This window comes from Notolepis coatsorum (genome assembly GCF_963971535.1).
Source record: "Notolepis coatsorum genome assembly, chromosome: 19".
Lineage (NCBI taxonomy): Eukaryota > Metazoa > Chordata > Actinopteri > Aulopiformes > Paralepididae > Notolepis > Notolepis coatsorum.
This window is the reverse complement of record NC_140183.1, coordinates 34935560-34960359: the sequence shown is the minus strand read 5'-3', so window position 1 is coordinate 34960359 and position 24800 is coordinate 34935560. Positions and strand designations below refer to the sequence as shown.

Genomic DNA, 24800 nt, shown 5'->3' with positions numbered 1-24800 from the left:
CAGTTCATCTCTGGATTCGTCAGGTATCCATTTCTCCCACGTGGACATTATAGAGATGGCCTTGTCTCCCATCTCGTCTGAGAGCGTTAGGTGCTGTTCATAGCACTCTAAGGATTCAGTCCTCACTGGCACAGTTCCTGCTGCTTCACTTACTTTCTCAGCTCCATCAATAGCTGTTTCCAGCTCATGTTTTCCATATTTGGACCACAGGATCAGCTGCACAATGTCTTTGATCTCTCCCATCTTTGTTTCGGCTTCTTTTGAAGTATGTTTGAGGTCGTCCTCTTCCTTCTCGTCAAGCCCTTCATCCTCAGGTTTTACTTCAGCCTCCAGCCCAAACCTGAATTCATCATTTGCCTCAAGCACGGCTCTATAACAGAGTGAGAGTGTGCTGAACTCATCCATCAGCTCGGATCGCAGCATGGTGTCTGCTCCTCTGGCAATGTGGTTGGCTTGTTTGGTGAAGCGGCGTTTTGCTGTGGTCCTCTCCTTCTTTAGTTCTTTGACCTCCGCCATATCTTCAGCCATCTTTCCCTTCCGTGTCAGCAGTATTGGGTCGAAGCAGTTTTATCCTCGTCCTCCACTGCTAGCACTTGGTTTTCAACTGTAAAGTCAACTCTTGCTTTCCACTCCAAAGGACATAAGGAAACAACTCCAAGTTCCAACTCCAACTTTTCAACAGTTTTAGTTGCAGTTGATTCTTGACTGGTTGGTTCTTCATATAGGTTGAAAACCTTCGAAAACAAAGAAAAAGGTTTTAACAATGCAATAAACATAAACAATAAACAACAATAACCATCTTTTCAAACCAATAAGTTCTTTTTAAACATGGTTGATTTTAAACATTAAATATATATTTTAAATAATCAAACGTCTTTTAACGATAGTGTTTACACAATGAATGCCAAAATGTAAAGTATTAAATTACCTTATAAAGTCGACATTTTAACAGTCTTAAATTAACTCGACATTTTAACCCAATTATTAAAGTAATTTTCAATGAATCATTTCTGAATTGTAACCTTTAATAAATGATTCAAGTTAGTAAACATTTGATTCAAGTCAAGTAAACATTTGGTATTTTAAATTGAATAAGTGAAGAAATATAGCTAAACTTTAAGCTTGTAGATCAGCTCTGATTGAACAAGGCATTTTAAACCTTTAAACATGAGTTGTCGACCTTTTTAGTAGTCTTTCAAATTCTTAAATCAATTTAACATTTCTAACTTGGTCTTAACTTGTAAAGATACTTTTAAACATAAATGAAAACCAACTCTCAAGCAAGTGAATGTGTAGACTGAAACAGTTGGAGCTACTAAACACACAATTGAATTAGCCTGATTTTAACCACATTTAAGCAGAAGTATAAATAAACAGTAGAATAAGTAGAACATAACCGACCATTGGCGTCTTTGGGGGTAGAGCTCCTTGGGTCGACCTTCAGCTTGCTTTGTTTGTTTGTTCTGTGAGTGTCTCCACCACCTTCAGCTTGCTTTGTTTGCTTGTTCTGTGAGTGTCTCCACCACCAGCCTTTAACAGCTGTTCAATCAGCCAACGGCAGCCATCTTGCAGCTGATGCACTCTGGGAGATGTAGTTGGTAGTTGTCTGAGGTGTCTTGACATGCTCCACTCATGAGTTTTAACTCAACAATAACATTCAAGTCACAGAAAATCCTACCAAAACACTGAAATATAAATATTTAGTTGCTGTCTCTCTCTGCTCCAGGTTCACCCAGTGACTTACTGATTATTAAGAAAGAAGAGGCTCAGGACACGCTAGACCCAACCATGGATATTTCCACTGGGCTGGAGGAGGAGCCCACAGACCATCAGGATATCGGTATGTTACTTTTCTTTCTTTCTTTCTTTCTTTCTTTCTTTCTTTCTTTCTTTCTTTCTTTCTTTCTTTCTTTCTTTCTTTCTTTCTTTCTTTCTTTCTTTCTTTCTTTCTTTCTTTTCTTTTCTTTTCTTTTCTTTTCTCTTGTTCTCTTTACTCTGCTGCAGCATAGTTGTGTGTCCCCGTCTATGTGTCCAATGGAGCTTTCTTTCCTCCCATTATCAATTAGGGATGGGCGTGGTTAATAGAATATTCAACAGTCAAAATGATGTAGGTATTTAACTATGGTTGAACTTGACACACAACCAAAACCATTAGCCAGAGTCCTGCAGGGGGCAGTGCACACGCTGGTACCCTGCAAGAAATGCAGCTAGCGGATGAACAAAAGCTTTTGTTTAGGGTATGGGTGGCTTAGTCCTTGCTACTCTTTATTTGTCAGTGTTTATGCAGCGCTATATGCTATCCTTGGCTGTTCAATGATAGACGAGCTACAATGTGATTGATGATTGACAGACTCCACGTGTCTGTGCAGCAGCATTACTTATTAATCCATTTAGACCGGATGCAACATTTGTGTGTATACTAGGGCTGTCACTTTAACAAAAAATCGAATTCGATATTCGTTGCAGAATTGTAGACTAGTTCGAATTCGAATTTCAGTGTAAAAAAAAACCTCTCGACTCTAAGCTATTTTCAGCGCTTTGACAACTTTCTTTTTTACCATGCTATGTTTGGTATCATTCTTTTCAGCACAGTCACCTATATGACCTGACCGTTTGTTTTCATACTGTACATACATATTGTATACTGCATACTGTACAACACAAAACACAAACGATTTTAGAAGATGTGTTTTTCTACTATGAGGCTGAGCAAATGTAAACCTGCTCCATGAAGCATTAGAAATAATGAAAATGAGCCCTCAGGTTGCCTCAGGTTGCCTATGTACAAACAATTCTATGTATACAAAATTATTATCTTACCTTACCTCATAATCCTCCTCTGAAATGACACAAAACAACTCCAAACGCACTCCAAAAGACAGACAACTAGCGTGATCACTAGCGTGATCAAAAACGGCGAAGATAATAATAGAAATGGAGTACAATTTACGCATGCGTAAAACCTTATTTAGCATCGAATTGAAATTATTCTGTTTCAATTATTTCTTGGGCTATCAACACCAAATCAAAACTAGCTACTATGTAGTTTCAGGCCTGCTCTTTCGATGAACGTTCAGGAAATTCTCCGCCAGACCTTGTCAAACAAATTACATCACTTAGTCACGCCGCCGTGCTGGTCTACTCCTGAGAGATATTAAAATTGCAAGACTGAAAATAACCATGACCAGTAATTATTTGGAATACGTGTTTTACCATTTTTACCGGTATCCTCCACAAAAGGTTATTGAAGTTATTATTATTACGTTTGAATCTCGTGTAAATTCTAAATTAAATTCGAAAATCAAAAATAATGTGACAGCCCTAGTATATACCTTTTTAAGGCCGGATGAGCCATGTGCATGTATTTACCATTATGACCGGATGTAATGGCTAGGTCATTTCAGACAGTGTTTTTAAAGGCATGTGAGTAATGAAATTTACTGTGATTTGCTGAAATACACAAGGAAGGAGTGGAGCGTGACCGTCTGACTATTTTTCTTTTCACAAGTTGCGCTGAGTCAGTTTGACAGCTCAAGTTTGACAGCTAAGATGGATGACGTGAGCGACGGGAGCGATATTGAAGATGTGGAATACAGCACTGTGTTTGATGAGTTGGAAGATTCCAACTCTGACGACATTCCTGCTGACCCAGTAAACCGGGATCAGTGGATGCGCGGCATGTTTGACGAGGAGGGGGAAGAGGAGGATTTGGGAGATTTTGATAGTTTCCAGGATGAGTGGAAAACAGGGAGCTACCACCCTACTGGTAAGAGAGACTTTACTTGCAAGCCAAGAGTGAAGCTCGACCTGCCTGAGGGCTTGTGTCCATAGGGGACGTTTTATGAGTTGTCAGCTCTTTTCTGTCATTAATTTCTATGCTGGAGAAGCGTCAGGCGCGCTCCTCTTCCCAGAGCCGCGCCTCGCGTTTTATGAGCTCTCGACGGCAGCGTTTTTGGTCTGAGCGCTCTCGGTTCATAAAGTTGAAACTCGTTCAACTTTTGGGAAATGAGCACGCTCATCTAGGTAACTTCTTTTCCCCAACCAATCAACATCGAGCAGGTGGGCGGAGCCGCTGCGGCGCGAGCCTCAAGCAGATTGAGCTCCAAGTTAGATGGCGCCATCTACATCAAATTATTTCGACATCGTCTGCGTTTATCATTTGAAAAATAAAGACATAAGAAATGGCTGAGAGGCTGATTGTTGCAGTGTCGGACAATCATGTCATTTATGACATGACAATGAAGGGGTATCATGACAACAATGTCGAAAATAGAGCCTGGAGAGATGTCTCTGTTCATTTGGGGGTTTCAGGTGAGAATGATTAATTGTATTATCATGTTGGGTTGCTGTTAGCTTTCTTTGTAGTTCATCATAATTTACCTCAATCAATCAATAAAGCAATTCAATCAATACTAACGTTAGCTAATAACTGTCAGTTCGTATTATCTTAGGTTGATGTTAGTTTGCTGTTTACCTTGTAGTTATGTTAACTAGCTAGCTGAGTTTTAACTGCCAGTTCAATAACGTTAGTGGTACCATGATTTCAAGGTTCTAACTGACATTTTGGACATTAGTTATTGTGTCCTAAACATTTTGTTATTGATAAAAGTAAAGCTCTGACAAGTGTCCTTTATGTATATGACTGGTTGAACACCTCAAATTGTTTATTTAAGTAAGATATTTTTACCTTTTTATTTTTTAATATGAACAAAACTATATGCACAAAATAAACAAGTTTAGATATTTTATTTGATTATCATCATCACTAGATGTATTAGGTAGGGATGTGTGTAGCAGCTGGTTTGCTGCCAATGGTAAGAAGCAGGGCACATTTCATCCAAGTAGCTCATCTCTTGCTTGATTCTTGTCTGCTTCTGATGTTAGAATCCATGCCTCATGAAAACAAGTCAAATCCTCCTCACATCTTGTCAGTTGCAATTCAAGTGTATTGTATGTAAATCACGACCTTGATGAGCCAAGCTAAGACAGACCAACCTCAGCAAAACCCAAGAGATTACCACGTACTACACCTGCATATAACCCATACAACTCTGTATGATACATGTACAATAATGCTGTATTTACTCTTACCATATATATATATATATATCCACGTCTGTACATACCTGCATATAATCATTTTTACAACTCTGTAGAGTGTAGATAGTTTAGATACTATATGTAGCTGAGGGGCTACACAACCCTGACTGTATTTAAATTATGAGCTTGACAAATACTAAATTATTAATTAACCAGATATTAAATATACACAAGATGGCGGACACTCTATTAACTGTGAGGGGACAGTGATACCAAGTTCAATAATCACTTTAATGTTTAACATAAAACACACATATCATATACACTGATTTTCTTATACTAATATAATTTCCATGCAACAATGTCCGAATTAATTATAGTTCCTACACTAATGGTACCAGATCGTTTGAGCTCTGAATGGAGGGGGATGGAGAGAATAGCAATGGGGGAGAGAGAGGGAAGGATGGAGACGATGTTCTCTGGAGTTCCTACTCCAGAGGCTGTTGCAGACCCATGTGATATAATCCTGTCGTCGCTGGATAGGGGTCTCGTACGGACCGGATTCCTATATTCCAAACGCCCGATGGCAGGTTTAATAGCTAATATTCCAAACGCCCGATGGCATGGTCAATAGCTAGTTAGCCCTTTATGCTAAGGCTAACCGGCACACAGTCCGCAGTAGCTAATTGAATCCAGAACGCAGCTGGGTTCAGACCCAACGTCTTTTCACGGTCCTTTATTATCTGCCCGTCGGCAAATCTATATCTAAGTTATTATTACTTCACTTCTCCCAAACTATGTCACTCTGCCGTTTCCAACTCGTGGCTCGACAATGCTGTTATTACATCTCAGTAGCAGACCAGCTCTCTCGTAAAATACGTTGTGACTTGTTTACTGCTGTTCCAACGCACGCTCCCACACACTCTGCCCGGGCAAGTTCTGAACCCGCGCATGCGCTCACGCTGTCTGTGGTGCGAGGAATGGACATATGAAACGAGGTGAATGATAACATGTCTGTATTATAGGCTGCCATTAAATACAATTTTTTTTAATCTGAGTGCTGGTCCGGCCTTCGCCTTTTTCTTAATAATGTTTGGGATTTCAGCACTCAGTGTTAGATACTGAGAGCGCTGTCTAACTTGACTAGGAATGGACATATGAAACGAGGCGAATGATAAAATACTCTTAGGTAAATAAACGGCGTGAAATATATATCTTATACGAATAAACAATATATAAGGTATACAAAATAATAAACGTGGACTTTATGTGTTAATCTGGACCTTCAGAACACTATCTATTGAAGATATAACATTTTGTACTGTTGCTTGCTGGAGCCACTTCAGCACAACCCCGGTCAGAGAGGACACAAGAGACAGTATTTTAATTAGGATTTGTTGTTGAATGAGAGATCTCTCAAAATGTTAGTAAGTTAGTAACGTTAGCTAGCCAGCCACGTTGGTGCTAGTTTTAAGTTAGTAATGTTAGCTAGCTAGCCACGTTGGTGCTAGTTAGTAAGGTTAGCTAGCCAGCCACGTTGGTGCTAGTTTTAAGTTAGTAACGTTAGCTAGCTAGCCACATTGGTGCTAGTTTTAAGTTAGTTAGCTACTCACCTCAAACAAATGCAGAGCCGTTCAGCAGGGCTGATGGTCTCCCTGTAGTTGGTCTGCATTTTGGCTATGCTCGGCCCGATCTTCAAGAGTACCACCTCAAATTGCTCCTTGTTCAGCCTGAAGTAGGCCTTGAACCGGGCATCGTCCAGACGCAGCTCTTGTACAAGCCGGTGATATTCACCAAACTGCCTCCTACCACGATTAATGGCGTGCACCCACACACGCCTTCTCGCGACAGGGGGGTCTTCATCAATACCCGCAAAAGCAGCAACAGCAATGGCTCGGTTTCTGGCATTCATCTTTGCAGTCAACAAGAAGCGGGCTATCCAGTTTTAAATTCCGACAGAAGTCAAGATCGTTTTAGCTACTTACCTCAGACCAAAAAAATTCAGAGCCGTTCAGCAGGGCGTAACGTTAGCATGTGGCGCTGAATCAAGTGTGTCCAGGCGCAGACCTCCTACTAATGATGCGGATGACTCGTTGATCGTGACGCAGATGACGCAAAAATAAACGCCCTCGGCGCCCTAAAAAAACGCCCTGAACATGCTTTTTTTGGCTTTTCAAAGCGGTCCGCCTACAAAAAAACGTCCCTGGTGGACACATAGCCTAAAGGTGTTGCATCCTCAGGCTATGTGTCCACCAGGGATGTTTTTTGTAGGCGGACCCGCCTATCGCATGCGAGACGGATGGTGGAGTGCTCCTTCGGGATCCTTGCCGCCCAGTGGAGGCTCTACAGGAGGGTTCTCGGAGTGTTCCCAGAGGTTGCTGAGCGTGTGGTGAAGGCCACCTGTATCCTCCACAACTTCCTGCGCTGGGATTGTGACGGAGAGGATGTTCCCCAGAATCCCCACACTACAACTGTGCCAGCAGAGTCGCAGGGTGCAGTGCAGAACATCCCGAGGGTCGGCAGCAACAATGCTTCCAGAGAAGCAGCTGCAGTGAGAGAGACCTTCACAGGCTACTTCTCCTCTCCAGACGGCCGAGTCGTATCAAAATGACTAAATGTAAATATACACTCACTAATCCTCCTCTCCTCCTCTTCTACTCCTCTCTACAGATACTGCAAAAAGCACACCCATAAAACGTAACCCTAACCTTAACCCTAACCCTCCCAGGGACGAGTTCCATTACCTGTGCAAGACCTTCCAAAAATTATTAATAGCCTACTGCAACCTACACAAGAAGGAGAGCAATGCCAGACAACAACTGGATAAAATCACACACAGACTCACATTAGTTAACACATCGGATTCGGCACCGACCCTAACTACCTCTGAACGTATATACGGCAACATCAGAAATAGGCTCCTAAACTAAATAAGAATCTTAAATTCAGACTACGCAAAGGCACACGCAACCGCCCTTGAGGAGCTCCAATATTTCAACACACTGCGCTGGTTAGAGGCCTCAGATGCTGCCATACCATGGTCCAGACACAGACTAGCAGCCATGGCTTTTGGGGTACTTCAAAACTTTACACAACTAGTCCTAACACTAAAATCAACACACACACCGAAACCTAAACCAGACACGGAAGCCCCAAAGAGAAAGCGGCCATCCACACCAAACCCCAATACTAACACGGACACAGATACACACACGCCAAAAAAGAACCCCAAACACCAGATCACCCCCCTGCCAACCAGTGGCGAATCCTCCTGGAAGCCAACGGAAGCCAGGCTTCCCCATTATTAAAATATGAATTAATATTTTTTTATATAGTTTACAATAATAATAAAAAATCATTATTTTTCATGTTATTTTTTTTTTGAAATTTCTCCCTCTTCTCCGTCTCACTCTCTCTAACACACTGAGACACAGTGCAGTCACTGAGGCAGTCACTGCAGCAGAGGAGAGGAGGCAGAGGGGAGGTGTCTTTCTCCAGCTTCCACCATGTGATTCATGTATGTGGAGTCCAAAACCAATACTAGCCAATCAGATTCGAGCTGACTAAAGCCCTTCCCACACCTTAAAACGGGTCTGTCAGCAAACTAAGTACTCTGGCCTCTGCACATTTGCCACGCTCGAGGTGTGGGAAGAGCTTTACTCAGCTCGAATCTTATTAAATCTAGCCCATGGAATAGTATAGCTGTATGTTTACACTTGAAATGTGTATTTTTATTTAGTGTGCATTTTTATTTTGTCACAATATTATTTGGCTTAAATATATATATTAAAAATAAAATTTTAATTAAAAAAAAATTGGCATCCCCAGTTATTTTACCCACGCGATGCCACTGCTGCCAACACACATAGACACAGGGCTTCCTGAGACCAAACACTTGCCACTTAAAACACACCAACCCAGCCCCCTAACCGATAACATAGGACCAAAATACACAAGACACCTACACCGCGGGGATAAAACCAACTGGACCCTGACACCAATCAGACCCTTCATAGTGATGGGTGATTCTAATTTGGCCAACCTACCCACCATCCACAACAAAAGGGTCCAGGTCGACTGCTACCCGGGAGCAAATCTCAAGCATGCGGCCTACATACTTAAGAATAAAACAGAACCCACAGCCGACATCGAGCTGGTCATACTGGCATTTGGCATTAACAACAAACAGCAGAACAACACCGCAAGACTAGAAGAGAGTTTTAGAGAACTAATTACAAGCGCGCGAATGGCCTTCCCCTATGCTAGCCTCCTCTCAGCACTTATTAACACAGACACAAACATGGGACATTCCCATAAACAAAATATTAACACCCTAAACCAAAAAATGGAGGGTATGGTGGATTGCCTTCCCAAACTAGACCAAAGATTATTTACAACAATCAGGGATGGAATCCACTGGACCAAGAGAACGGGAGATCACATCTGGCATAACTGGATGACTCACTTAACCCCCGGACTCTACAAATAGAACCTCCCGAAATTTAAAAATTTAATAAAATAACCTTTACCCTAACCCACATGTCCAAAACACAAAGACGCTATGGTTTGGAAAAGCCTTATGGACCCAACTCTGTAGATAAGGGAACGGGTACATAACAATACACAACCTCTAATAAAAACGTATAATATAATAATAAAGAAAGAAAGATGAGAGATGGAAAAATTATGTCACTGGATAACCACTAAGTTTAACACGGCTGGAAATGCCAGAAAACACATAGTGGTGGTAACTGACTCCATCTACTCATCTCAAAACCTTAGTCGGTGTACCTGGCGCTCATATAAACAGAAGCGCCACCCCACGGTCGCATAAATAATAATAATAATAATAATAATCCATTTGGCCTTTACAAACCCCCCCCCCCTCTCTCGCTCTCTCTCCAACTGCTACTCTGATCCAGGTTTCCTGTGCTTCATCAGGGTTGTAACGGCAAGTATAAACAGCTATAACTGAATCCTGAAAAAAATTTGTGTCTACATCTCCCTGATTATGACTTGGGGTTTGCCGCCTTGTGTTGCGTTTGTTTGTATAATGCATAATACATATGACCTTTACCTCTGCTAATATGCTGTAGCATCTTTTCAGTTATGTGTATACTTTAGATGCCAGCATGTTATGTTATATGTTATGAAGTATGTATTCTGCTAAAACCCTGTATACTCTGCTTATCTGTTGCAGAATACCACTCGCTCACTCACTACCGGACACTAATCTCTCTTTCATCCAGCCTTACAACCTGGATGAAACCCACTCTGGAATACTATCACTCTGAAACACTCCTTCATTTTGAGAGATCTCTCATTCAACAACAAATCCTAATTAAAATACAAAAGGACTGTTCTCTGTCTCTTGTGTCCACTCTCTGACCGGGGTTGTGCTGAAGTGGCTCCAGCAAGCAACAGTACAAAACGTTATATCTTCAATAGATATAGTATCTAAACTATCTACACTCTACAGAGTTGTAAAAATGATTATATGCAGGTATGTACAGACGTGGATATATATATAATATATATGGTAAGAGTAAATACAGCATTATTGTACATACAGAGTTGTATGGGTTATATGCAGGTGTATAAGTACGTGGTAATCTCTTGGGTTTTGCTGAGGTTGGTCTGTCTTAGCTTGGCTCATCAAGGTCGTGATTTACATACAATACACTTGAATTGCAACTGACAAGATGTGAGGAGGATTTTACTTGTTTTCATGAGGCATGGATTCTAACATCAGACGCAGACAAGAATCAAGCAAGAGATGAGCTACTTGGATGAAATGTGCCCTGCTTCTTACCATTGGCAGCAAACCAGCTGCTACACACATCCCTACCTAATACATCTAGTGATGATGATAATCAAATAAAATATCTAAACTTATTTATTTTGTGCATATAGTTTTGTTCATATTAAAAAATGTAAAGGTAAAATGCAGTGTGGCAATACATTTTGTATTGTTGAACTGTTCAACTGCATGCCAGCAGACAAGTAACAAGTAAAAACAGATACGTAATTTAAAATGTATTGGAATACCGTAATTCCTCTAATAGTAACCGGTATTCAATTAAAAACCGGGTCTCTATTAATGACCGGGTGCGCTGTTGAGCTAAGTAATTATAAGCCGGCCTCCTAATACAAGCCGGGTATATTTTGTTATTGTTGTTATATGCTGGCCTGGCTGTGCAGTAAATACCATATAATGGTATGGTGTTAATGTTTACCAAGAGAGTAAGCCTACCTCAGAATTGTATAAAACAAAGTTATTATTATTATTATTATACCAGTATTGTGATTGCACTATTTTACTTTATTTAACTTTTTTTGACCACCTGTAATTGCACTGTTTACTACCGTATTTCATACAGTACTTTGTTTCAATAAATGAACCCAGTACATTTTACTGGGTTCAAACTGACACAAAATGTTGATTTATTCATTATGATCCGTTTGAAAATTAGAAATATAGGCCTCTCTCTTATACATGCCTCCTCCTAATACAAGCCTGGTATCCGCTACAGTTGAAACAAATACAAGCCGGGGTTACTATTAGAGGAATTACGGTATATAAAACAAGTGAAAGAACAAGAAAAAATAACAAAAAGCAATCTTATTTGAAATATTTATATATTTATTTATAATATGTTAAATAAATAAATGTTAATAAATAAAAGCCTAATAAATGTCTTCACAAACAGCAACTGTCAGATTCATGTGATGAAATACAATCAGTAAGATTGCACTAACCAATTTTATGTGGTAATTTGGAGTTTAGGAGAGGTGAGGACTCAATCGCAGGACGGTGTTGTGTAGGGTAGAGAGACGAGGCAACGGGTCGACGTTCCAACAACAAGCTTTTACTGAGCAAGAACACGAGGATACAATACAATGGGGAAAATAACAAAAGCACGGGAGGGTGCTGGTTACTGAAAAGCACGGAAGGGTGCCGGTTACTGGAGAGCACGGAAGGGTACTCCGGAGAACGGTAAACAGGGATCTCAAAACAATGACGCAACACTGGGAGACAGGGGCAGGGAGAATATATACTAACAGTGATTGCTAAACAGGAACAGCTGGGGAAGAGGGGCACATGAATAAGGATACACACAGGAACATGAATACGCTGGGGAAGGGGGGAACATGAATAAGGATACACACAGGAACAAGAATACACAGAGGGAACAAGACTAGACGCTAACAATAACATTGTAACATAACAACACGGGGAACTAGGACTAGACACTAATACAAGGACACTAGACATGCATTAGTGATAACTAATAATAGGCAGCCAGGTCTTGAGCCAGGTAGGGATTCAACATTGTGACAGAATGAGAATGCATGAGGACAACAACAGATTTGACTATATGTACGTAAAGGTCCATATGAAGGGTGGTAAGGGCGACGGCCCATAGCACCGTGAACAGACCGCCCGGAGGCACCAGAGGACTGTCCAGAAAGTTCAGATCATGACAGTACCCCCCCCCCCCCCCCCCCCCCCGAAGGGGAGGCTCCCAGACGACCCACAAGACCGACCAGGGACAGGCAGGGCGAAGGGCAGAGACCCCGGAAAAAACTGGGGACGAGGACACGGAAAACTGGAGCCGGGGGGCCGGGGAACAGGACCAGAGGGAAGCCCGGAGAAGGGCGCACAGGGCACGGGACCAGGGGCCCTGGAGAGGGGGACAGAGACAGAGGCCCGGAGAGGCGGGCTAGAGACAGGGACAGAGGCCCGGAGATGGGGGGCTGGAGACGGGGACAGAGGACCGGTGAGGGGGGCTGGAGACGGGGACAGGGGCCCGGTGAGGGACTGGAGACGGGGACAGGGGCCCGGTGAGGGGGGCTGGAGACAGGGACAGAGGCCCGGTGAGGGAGGCTGGAGACGGGGACAGGTACCCGGTGAGGGGGGCTGGAGACGGGGACAGGGACCCGGTGAGGGGGACCGGGGACAGGGACCCGGCGAGGGGGGCCGGAGACAGGGACAGGGGCCCGGTGAGGGGGGCTGGAGACAGGGACAGGAGCCCAACGGCGGAGGCTGGGCACTGGGACAGGCGCCCGGTGAGGAGGCCCGGAACAAAGGGGCGAGGGCAACAACTCCAGAGCAGGACCCCGGACGGGGAACACCCCAGGTGCAGACCCCGGGATCGAACGGGGGGGCCCGGAGATGAAGGGCGGAGGCGACGACCCCAGAGCAGGATCCCGGACGGGGACCACTCCAGGTGGAGATCTTGGGACCGGGCGCGGGACCCCGGATGGGAGCCCCTCCCGGCGTTGACCTTGGTGCAGACCACGGCGTCGACCACGGCGCAGGGCTGGACCAGACGACCCTCCAGGTGCAGATTGACCTCGGTGCAGACCTCGGCGTTGACCACGGCGCAGGACTGGACCAGACGACTCTCCAGGTGCAGATCGACCTCGGTGCAGACCTCGGCGTTGACCACGGCGCATGGCTGGACCAGACGACTCTCCAGGTGCAGATCGACCTCGGTGCAGACCTCGGCGTTGACCACGGCGCAGGGCTGGACCAGACGACTCCAGGTGCAGATCGACCTCGGTGCAGACCTCGGCGTTGACCACGGCGTAGACCACGATGTAGACCACGGCGCAGGGCTGGACCAGACGACTCCAGGTGCAGATCGACCTCGGTGCAGACCACAGCGTTGACCACACCGCGGGGCTGGACCAGACGACTCTCCAGGTGCAGATCGACCTCGGTGCAGACCACGGCGTAGACCACGGCGTAGACCACAGCGCCGGGCTGGACCAGACGAGGAGCCGGAGGCAGGAGACTCCCCGGGGACAGGAGCACGACCCGGACCAGGCGTCGGGGTCTCCCCGGGAGCCGGAGGAGGAACAGGGACAGCTAGAGTCGCCCTAACGGGCTAAACTGGCAGTAGAAACTGGGTTAGCTACCTGGGATATGCTAGCTGCCGGGCCTGTGCTAGCTGCTAGGGTTACACCAGCCGTCGGGGCTAAGGCGCTAGCAGTAGGGACTCTAGCTGACAGGACTAGGTGACTAGCAGCAGGGGCTCTAGCGGACGAGACAGAGGGGTTAGCCGATGGGGCGGCTCCCGGGAAACTGACCTTGCTAGCTGAAGGGGCAGTCCTAGCAGCGGGGAGACTGACCTTGCTAGCTGAAGGGGCAGTCCTAGCAGTGGGGAAACTGACCTTGCTAGCTGAAGGGGCAGTCCTAGCAGTGGGGAAACTGACCTTGCTAGCTGAAGAGGCAGTCCTAGCAGCGGGGAGACTGACCTTGCTAGCTGAAGGGGCAGTCCTAGCAGTGGGGAAACTGACCTTGCTAGCTGAAGGGGCAGTCCTAGCAGTGGGGAAACTGACCTTGCTAGCTTAAGGGGCAGTCCTAGCAGTGGGAGACATGTTGGTGGTAGAGGCTACATAGGCAACCTGGAGTACGCTAGCAGGGGCTGAGCTAAGTGCAGGAGCAGTACTAGCTGCAGAGAGTCTGCTAGCAGTGGGGGATGTGGTAGCTGTAGATGCTACACTAGCAGGAAGGGCTAAGGTGCTGGCTGTAGATACCACACTAGCAGGAGGGACTATGCTAGCCTTCTGAGACCTGCTAAAAGTGCGTGCTACGCTAGCAGACTGGGCTCTAGCGGACTGGACTGAGGTGGTAGCTACCAAGGCTACACTAGCGGCAGGGGCTGTGCTAACCACGGAGGCCATGCCGGCCGAAGGGGCGGTCCCAGCATCTGAGGCTACGTTAGCTATAGGGCCTGTGCACGCGAGGCCAGCTAGGTAGGTAGCTACTGTAGAGGCTGCTTTATCACAATGTTCTGCCAGTTGCATAAGCCTTGCTAGCAGTAGCAGGAGGGAGTAAGCTAGTGGTAGAGAACAAGCCTACCCTGAGCCTCCTAACAGAATAAAACCTTGACTTAGCTGTGGGGGCAGAGGTTTTGCTAGCTGTGCAAGCTACGGGAGCTAGGCTAACCACAGGGGCCTTGCCGGCCGACGAGGCGGTCCCATCATCGGAGGCTTTGTTAGCTATGAGGCCCGTGTCTGTTGAGAGAGCTAAGGGGGTAGCTGCCAAAGCTACATTGGCTACAGGGGCTAAGCTAACCACAAGGGCCTTGCCGGCTGACGGGGCGGTCCCAGCAGCAGAGGCCTTGTTAGCTATAAGGCCTGAGCTGGCTGTCTGGGCAGTGTTAACAGCCTGGGCAGTGAAGGCTGCGGAGCATAAGCTAACTGCTGCAGTGGCAGTACTAGCTACTGGGCTTGTGCTAGCTGCCGGGGCAGTGAGGGCCGCGGGGCCTATGCTAGTAGGACTAGCTGTGGTGCTAACTGCTAAAGGGGCCGTACTAGCTACTGGGCTTGTGCTAGCTGCCGGGGCAGTGAGGGCCACGGGACCTATGCTAGTAGGACTAGCTGAGGTGCTAACTGCTACAGGGGCAGTACTAGCTACTGGGCTAGTGCTAGCTGCTGGGGCAGTGAGGACCGCGGGGCCTATGCTAGTAGGACTAGCTGAGGTGCTAACTGCTACAGGGGCAGTACTAGCTACTGGGCTTGTGCTAGCTGCCGGGGTAGTGAGGGCCGCGGGGCCTATCCTAGTAGGACTAGCTGAGATGCTAACTGCTACAGGGACAGTACTAGCTACTGGGCTTGTGCTAGCTGCCGCGGCAGTGAGGGCCGCATGACCTATGCTAGTAGGACTAGCTGAGGTGCTAACCACCGGTGGTCTGGCAGGTGAGGCTAAGCTAGCCTTTCTAGCACTACCAGCTCTCCGAGACCTACGCACAGCGCGAGCTACGCTAGCAGCACTAGCTGTGGAAGCTAGGCTAACAGCTGTGCTAGTAGCATGGACTGGGCCAACGGAGCCGGGGTTAGCAGTACCAGCTGGGGAGCCTAGGCTAACGGCTATGCTAACGGCCAGGGGAGTGAAGGCTGCGGGACCAACGCTAACTGCTGCGGTGGCAGTAGAGGCCTTACTTGTGGAGGAGGGCGTGCTGGTAGCCGTGGCTTTGTTGGGAGCAGGGGACCAGAGCGCACAAATAACCATTCCCAGCAGGCGGTCGTATTCCGCGAGCAGTGGAGCCTGCTCTGTGCCGCACGTCGCGCTTGCACCGGAGAGCAGCGCGTGTAGCTGCATCCTCTCCCACGTGGATGAAGAGCAGAAATCTCCCTGGAAGAAGCGCTCCATGGTGAGCAATACGTTCTTTAACGGTGATGTGCCCAGGGTGGCACCAGCTGGAGTTAACAAAGACAACAAGCCCTCCGCCTCTCCTCTTGCCGCTTTGTCGCCCTGTCGGCCCGCACCACCGTAAAGCCCTCATGTTCGATTATACTGTCCGGGATGTTATCATTCAGCCAGGATTCTGTAAAGCACAGTAGGCTAGCCTCCTTGTACTCACGTTGGTTGTTCCCCAGAGCTGAGAGCTTGTCCGTCTTGGTTCCCAGTGATCGCACGTTCCCCATAACGACAGGGCTTAAATCTCCTGTTATCCTTCGTCCTGTCCCTCACGATCGTGCCAGCTCTATTTCCCGTCTGCGTATCCTTATGTCGGCTGGTAGATTCCTCGGTGGCGCTGCAACTCTGTCTCGAAATCAGAGGAGCGCCTCACACGAGTACACTAGCCCGCTGGTGTTGTTGTCCATTGTCTGTTGTTCAGCTAGACTTGACCTAACTCAGCTAACTTCACAGAAGTTGTTAACAATTTGCATTAACTTGGTGTAAATCAATGGACAGTCACTTAGACACCTAGTTAATAGAAAGTAGAATCACAATAAATAAGTAAAAAGGAGTAAATAGGGGGTAAAAAGTAGAGGGATGTGGGAGCTGCTAAGAAAGGCTGCCACTCACCTCTGTGCCACTTCACACATGCATGCTCAATTGGATTCAGGTCAGGTGATTGACTTGGCCATTGCATAACATTCCACTTATTTGCCTTGAAAAACTCATTGGTTGCTTTCACAGTATGCTTCAGGTCATTATCCATCTGAAGTTCTAAAGCATTTGGCTGAATATGAGCAGATAATATTGCCCCGAAACACTTCAGAATTCATCCACAATTCAGTCACATCATCAATAAATTCAAGGGAACCAGTTTAATTGGTAGCCATACATGCCCACGCCATAACACTACCGCCACCATGCTTCACTGATGAGGTGGTATGCTTTGGATCCTTCTCCATACTCTTCTCTTCCCATCGTTCTGGTACAAGTTAATCTTTGTCTCATCTGGCCATAGGATGTTCCAGAACTTTTCTAGATGTTTTTTTTGGCAAACTAATCTGGTCTTCCTGTTTTCTTGGCTCACCAATGGTTTACATCTTGTGGTGAACCCTGTGTATTCACTTCTGGTAAAGTGTTGATTGTAGACTTTGACACAGATACGCCCACTTCCTGGAGAGTGTTCTTGATCTGGCCAACTGTGAAGGGGGTTTTCTTCACATCTTGATTCTTTCATTTCAAATCCATTCTGGTGGTGTACTGAGCCAAAATGATGAAAATGTAGCTGGTGTCCAAATATTTATGAACTTGACTGTATACTCCACATATTCACATGTTACACTGTATATTGCTATGCACTTTATTTGTGTTGTGCAATGAAAATAGAATGTAATCTAATTGTTACTATAAACCTAACAGCCAAGCCAGATTTAGCTGGTGTCCAAATATTTATGAACTTGACTGTATACTCCACATATTCACATGTTACACTGTATATTGCTATGCACTTTATTTGTGTTGTGCAATGACAATAGAATGTAATCTAATTGTTACTATAAACCTAACAGCCAAGCCAGCTAGGAGTGTTCACACCAATCTCAGCTCTAGTCCTAACATAGTAAGGCTGCTTTTCAATGGGCAGAGAAATGGTATGGGTCAGCTGACCAAACTTAGCTCACCTTTTTTCCGGCCGAGACGATGTCTAGTCCCTCCCGGGGAAGCACGCCCACAGAAGCAGTTAATACAATAGTAGTTCGTTTTTTCTATGGTGGTTGGTCCGGTGAGAAAACAAAAGAACAAGAGTTCACGCTGTCGTCAGTTCCGCTTCGTCAGTCCCACTATTTTCTCCATCTGGAACTTATAAAACAAAAAAGACATTTTATTTAATAAAATTAAAAGTGCTACTGCAAGTGCATTCAGCATAGAAAAAAAGCATAGATGACTGTATATTGATATATTAACTAAGACCAATGTGACCAATTAATCGACTATTTGACCAAGAAGAGGCATCCCTAATGTTTACATTATTGAATCATCCCCTAATGTTTACATTATTGAATCATCCCGGTTTAAGCTTCAACATCTATGCTCCCTTAGTTATTTGTCCACCCGACATTTTATTAAAATAAAATAAATGCTTCCTTTTATTTGAGTTAAATCTCTTTTTTCCCTTTATCTCCAACTCAGATACCTTCCCTGGCCTTCCCTCCAAAAACAAACAGAAGAACATGGACAGACCAAGACATCACTACTACCAGTATGGCAAGACCATTACTACAAAGAAAGATCTGAAACTACATCAGCATGTTCATACAGGAGAGAAATCCTACCCCTGTGAGACACATGGAAATAGTTTAAATGATTTAAGGCAGCTGAAGACACATCAAACAATTCAAACGGGAGAGAGGTATGACCAGTGTGAAAATAACTTCACTACAGGAGAGAAGCATGACCAGTGTGAAAAGAACTTCACCAGAAAGACACTTCTAAAAAGTCACCATCACAAACACGCAGGAAATAAACCCTACCATTGCAAACAGTGCAGTAAAAAGTTCAGCAACCAAAGTTATTTAAAGGTACACCAGCGTTGCCATACAGGAGATAAACCCTACCACTGTGCCTATTGTGGCATGAGCTTCAGCAATCACAAATATTTACAGGTACACCTGCGTATTCATACCGGAGAGAAACCTTATCACTGTGACCAATGTGGGAGGAGATTCAGACAAAAAGGATGTTTAACGACACACCAGCGTTCTCATACAGGAGAGAAACCCTATCAATGTGACCAATGTGGGAGGGGCTTCAGTACACAAGGTAATTTAAGGTCACACCAGCATATTCATACAGAAGATAAACCGTATCACTGTGACCAATGTGGGAAGAGATTCAGTCAAAAAGTACATTTAAAGTCACACCAGCGTGTTCATACTGGAGAGAAACCGTACCCGTGTGACCAATGTGGGAAAAGCTTCAGTATACAAGGTAATTTAAAGGTACACCAGCGTGTTCATACAGGAGAGAAACCGTACTGTTGTGACCAATGCGGGAGGAGCTTCAGTGAGCAAAAAACTTTAAAAATACATCAGCGTCTTCATACAGGAGAGAAATCCTACAGCTGTCATCAATGTGGTGTGAGTTTCAGGCATTTAAGTAGCTTAAAGGGTCATCATTTAACATATTCACACAGGACAAAAACACAGTGAGAGGGTGTCTATGAATCAACTATTTTAAGGAGACAGAGTATTCACATAAGAGACACATCACATTAATGTTACCATTAGCAGAAAAGCGTTATTAGATAGTATGAACCTGGGGTACACCAGTGTATTCACACAGTGAAGGAGTTGACTGAAAATAGCTTAAATTGACTGAGTCAGTTAAAGAGAGCCCATTACACTCAAATCAGAGCTCAGTTCAGGTCACATGGGTTTAATAATAATTAAGTATGGGCAGGAGATATGTGGGAGATGATAAATAAGCTGTGTTTGCACCGAAACTACCAGGAACTCTTAACTGTTTCCGTGCCCCGGAACCCTGTTGCGTGCCAACGCCCACTTCAATGATAGAGCTCTCATATTTGTGAACGCATAAACTATATCTTAAATTATGTCTGTGTATAATATGGCCGTCGCTTATCAATGACTTGTTTGCAGTCAACATTGTCGAAACATTGTTTTTTAATCGGTTCATTTCCGTTTTATACCATTTTGAAAAACGCTCGTTTTATGAAAGTTCCCCCTTTACTGGAATATACTGGAATACACAAAAAACACTGTAATTTTTCAGCCTATTTATGAATAGTTTTCAAATAAACGCTAGATTATCGATAGTATAGGTGTACTTATGCACTCTATAGAAGCAGGCTGAAAAATCGATGATCCATTTCCTGATCAGCACACACACGCACACACACATAGGGCCCACGTTGTGTAGGTGAAAAAAGCTCTGATTATCCCAATACTGGTAAAATAGATTCCTTACCTCAGATCAGATGTTCTCCAAAAAGATTATTCCAATTCCTGATCGCCATTCCAAATATCGATCGCGTTTATTGATCCAACACTGGGTGGTTGAAACACCGATTCGCTGTTCTGATGGTCCACAATGAATCCGATCGGCTCGAGTTACATGCCTGAGAAGTAAAATGTGGAAGCAGGATATTTTTCCCCCATGCGTTTCATTCAATCCAATCCAATAGCTCAGACAGAGTCACAGTGGTAACAGGAGGCTAGATTGATGAAATATGAATGGAAATCGCTAATAAAAAAAAATACGATCAAAAACGAGATCTCTCGTCTCGTTGGCACTCAACGGTTGGCATGAACTAACGAGAAATCTCATCGTTGGCACTCAAAGTGTTAATTGCCAGGAACTGCATTGCACGGAACTTTAAATTCCTTCGGACCATTGTTCTCTGCATTTGCACCGTGGTGAAAAGATCCATGAAGATTGGGCAAATTAGTCCGGTGACGTGTGAAAAATGTCCAGTCATTCCAGCGTCTCATTAGAACACTGAAAGACAATTTTCCCTTGTCTTCATGATCACAAACCAATGTTCCCTGCAAAATCTTTTGCCATATATTTTTCTTTGCATTGAGTCCAGATGACAATGACTCTATTTCCAAACGAGGCACGCCTGAATTGCCTACTAATAACAAACAAGCTGCAAACATTTCACCTGCTTGGTTCATACAATCTAATTGTAACTGTAAATTTAAGAGATTTGCTGTAAAGAATAATCACTTTTGTGCATAGATCACTAGATATCATTTTATAATACACATTCCACATTGGGGGGCTTGTAGTGTCATTGCCTGTGTTGCCTAGTAATAGCCAATAGCAATCTTTAAATACTTAACCTGCAAGCATTTCACCTGTTTAGTTAATACAATCTAATTATAACTAAGAGATTTGCTGTTAAAAAAAAAAGATTTACTTGGGAAAAGTCCTACCCCCAGAGCAGAGTCTTTTGGGGGATAAAAGAATCTCACGGAACTTCTGTTTACACCCTGGTCCGTGCAGTGCACTGAGTTCCTGAACAAGTCCCTCAGTGGTGCAAACATGGCTATAGAAGGGAATGTCCTGTTTGTGCTCAATGGCAGAGTTAATAACTAACTGAAGCAGTGATAAAATATGATTGTAAACCAATGTTATCAGCCTATAGGCTTTATTTTACTGAGGTAATTGTTTGTGTTTCTTTATGTTAGCATGTCAAATTGTGAGAAATATAGTATTTCGTATACACATTACCTTTGAAACAAACCCCCATTGTAGCATGGACTTGATAAGAGCGCTCATTCAAAATGATACACCCTGGGTTCAATTTCAATATGCCACACTTAACAGATTATTTACTACAGGAAGTGGTGAGAAAAAAATATGTGGCTGATGTTGGTGCATATTTGTTGTAGATATAGTTTGTGATATTTTGTTATTTTCTACCTGTATCATCTCTATAGAATAACGTATGGTTCGTAAGGTCATCACCCGAATGGGAGTGACGGCCAAAGTCGGGGTTCCTACAGTCATGGAAGATGACTAAATGAAATAATTGTTGTGTTTTGCAGGCCTGGATAATTATGGAAATGATGTATGTCCCCAAAGATTTGGAAAATATCATGGAAAATATTTCATAATGTTGTTTTCTTGTCAACTGAAAAATATCAGTCCTGGCTGAAGGTATGACAAAAACACGTGAAGCCTTGCACATTAATTAACACAATAAAATGTCTCAATTGAACATAGACATTGACGAAATGGAAATTGTGCTTTTTATCATGTAATGGTCATGGAAATGCCATGGAATTTTATCAACAAAAATGTGTAGTATTTTATTGCATTGTGAAAATAAAAGCATTATTTAAAATTGTTCATTTGTTTGTAAAAAATTCTCTCCTTTGAAATAACTATGAACTCCATAAATCTGTGACACTGTATCGTGATAGTTATATAGTTTATCTGTAGATTAAACTGGTCTTAATCAATGAATGGTGTTTTTTATTTTATTATGATGGACACCTGGCAATTCCTCCAAGGAAGTAATGTGTTTTATTACATTACTAAATTACGAGCTGCATTCCTTTAGCTGCCACACAGTCTCTTGAACATCTTCCTCTGGTGGGATTTGATCCAAGGCCTACGAGGGTAAATGGTTCAGGAGGCGAGGGTCTTAACTTGGTATTGGCATACGAGGTAGTAAATGTATCTACATTTAAGAACACAAGGCTCCAATTAATTTACAGTAGCATCATGTTGGTCACTTTAGAAACGTAGTATAGTTAAGCCTAGTTTAGAACAGAGGTATGGGTATTTAGAATAGAGTATTTTTGTCCCTTTCCATTCAACACACTTGTGTGGTTTAACCTCATCTGCTAGCTCGGTTATTAGTAGATCTGCCAGACCAAGTGGAACTCATTAGTTCTATTCATCTATATTACTTTTCAAAAGTGAAGAAAGGTGCTGCTAACTTCCATTAGCCTGTTGCTATGTTTACATATAAGCCACCATTGGTGGCGCTGGATACCTGGCTTAATAGATCATTACCAAAATGGACACCCAGCATTTAAAATTATACTTCAGTAGAATTGGCTGCACAAAAGCACATCATTGGGGTTTCTCACATCTTATAGCAATAGAGACGCACCTCACTGCCAATTTGACTGCAATTGAGTGAGTGGGCAGAAGAACCATGAAGGGGATAGATTAGATTCGATTTTTTATCATTGCACAAGTACAGTAGAGTATAATGAGATTAATCTAACCAGAGGGCAAAGTAGCAGTAAAGTGCATTTCAGTATACATGTGAAATATGTGGAGTATATATGACAAAGCTACAGATACTGTAAAACTTCAAATAAAGGCGGGGTGTTTTTACATGTTTTGACAAATACATGCAGATCTTAGTTAGAAGCCCAATCTACATTTAGTTTATCTGGTTGTTTTTTATGGTAGTTTTAATGAACATCTTTATTTAATCATCATTTGTCATTTAGCAGGTTACCATCAATCTTGGTAAACAAGCTGATAGAATCACTGCATTAATGGAAAGAGAAGGAGCCAAGTCTTATCAGCCATCTTGTCCTGAGCACCGCTGGGGATCTGGTCCAGTGAAGTGTTAATGATAGGATTATTAGATGAATACTCAGTTCTTTATTTGTTTTATTTTGATGTGTACATGCCATACAAGTAATATTCATAATGATTTAAATAAATAATTTGATACTTCCCATCTTTGCTGAGCAAGATTTGTCCCAAATAAAAGTGAGGTGAGTTCAGTGATTGAAGCAAATAAAAACCTGGGCTTTTAATAAATGTTTTACAGGCATGCTAAGCTATGTAATTTATATATACAGTATTATTATTATTATTATTATTATTATTATTATTATTATTATTATTATTATTATTATTATTATTATTATTATTATCATTCATTATTATTCATTATTATCATTCAAGGGTACTACGACTATGCTTGCACCTCATGGTACCAAAGCACCTCAAAGGCGCTAAAAACAAGATTACAAACATCACAAAACAAACTGGTCAGACTACTACTTGACCTTACCCCTAGAACCCACCTCACCCCTGCCCACTTTGACAACCTAGGATGGCTTAGAGTAGACGACAGAGTACAGCAACTTGCAATGGGCCTGGTCTACAAGATACACTATACGACTAAGGTACCCATGTACATGTCAAAATACTTCCCAAAGGTCAGTGAATACCACAACCACAACACCAGAGGAAGCTCAACAAATCATGTTAAACCCAGATTCGGCTCAAACAAGGGACTAAACACATTTAGCAATTATGCCACATCAATGTGGAACGCCCTACCCAAAGCTGTAAAGGAATGTGAATCCCTACCCACATTCAAAACCACTCAAAGAGCACCTACGGGAGGCTGCAATTTGAAACTGGCCACCGTAAATGTCCAAACCCCCCACCCCCTCCTAATAGACAGTCTCCTCCCCACCGCATGTATATTTCTCTCCCACCCACCCACCCACCCCCTCTAAATGTACAGTATCCTCCCCACCGTATGTATATTTCTCTCCCACCCACCGACCCCCTCCTAATGTACAGTCCCCTCCCCATCATATGTATATACTCTGTCAGGATCTATGGGTAACAGTACTATATATTTGAATACCGTTTATGTCACAAATGTATCAGTACTAAATACCTGTATGTCCCTATGCCATAAATGTCATGTATGTTGTGTATGTCATAAATGTCAATATGAATTGAAAATGGGGGACCCTGATGTAAACAAGACAAACGTCTTTATCTGGTCTGCATCCCCTTAACAATTGTGTGTATTGACTATTGAGCCGTACTGTATTGTACCCATTCTGCAATCTGTTAAATAAAGTTTTCATTCGTCCTTCATACATTCATTCATACATTCATTCATTCATTCATTCATTCATTCATTCATTCATTCATTCATTCATTCATTCATTATATACAGTGGTGTACAAGTATGAATACCCTATGGTAATAAACCATTCTAGGCAGTGATTTAACTAATATGAGTATGCATGGATATTAAGGCTGT

General features: G+C 43.5%; 1 protein-coding gene across 2 annotated transcripts in view; it reads left to right on the top strand.

Annotated features, from left to right (window-relative positions):
* LOC311245765 (uncharacterized protein) overlaps positions 1 to 24800 on the top strand; it is an 83065-nt gene that overhangs the window by 27711 nt on the left and 30554 nt on the right. For both annotated transcript variants that reach the window (XM_084335742.1, XM_084335743.1), the window contains exon 3: positions 1727 to 1840. In XM_084335742.1, coding sequence (XP_084191868.1) covers positions 1727 to 1840 — 114 coding nt within the window. The remainder of the gene's footprint in view (positions 1 to 1726; positions 1841 to 24800) is intronic.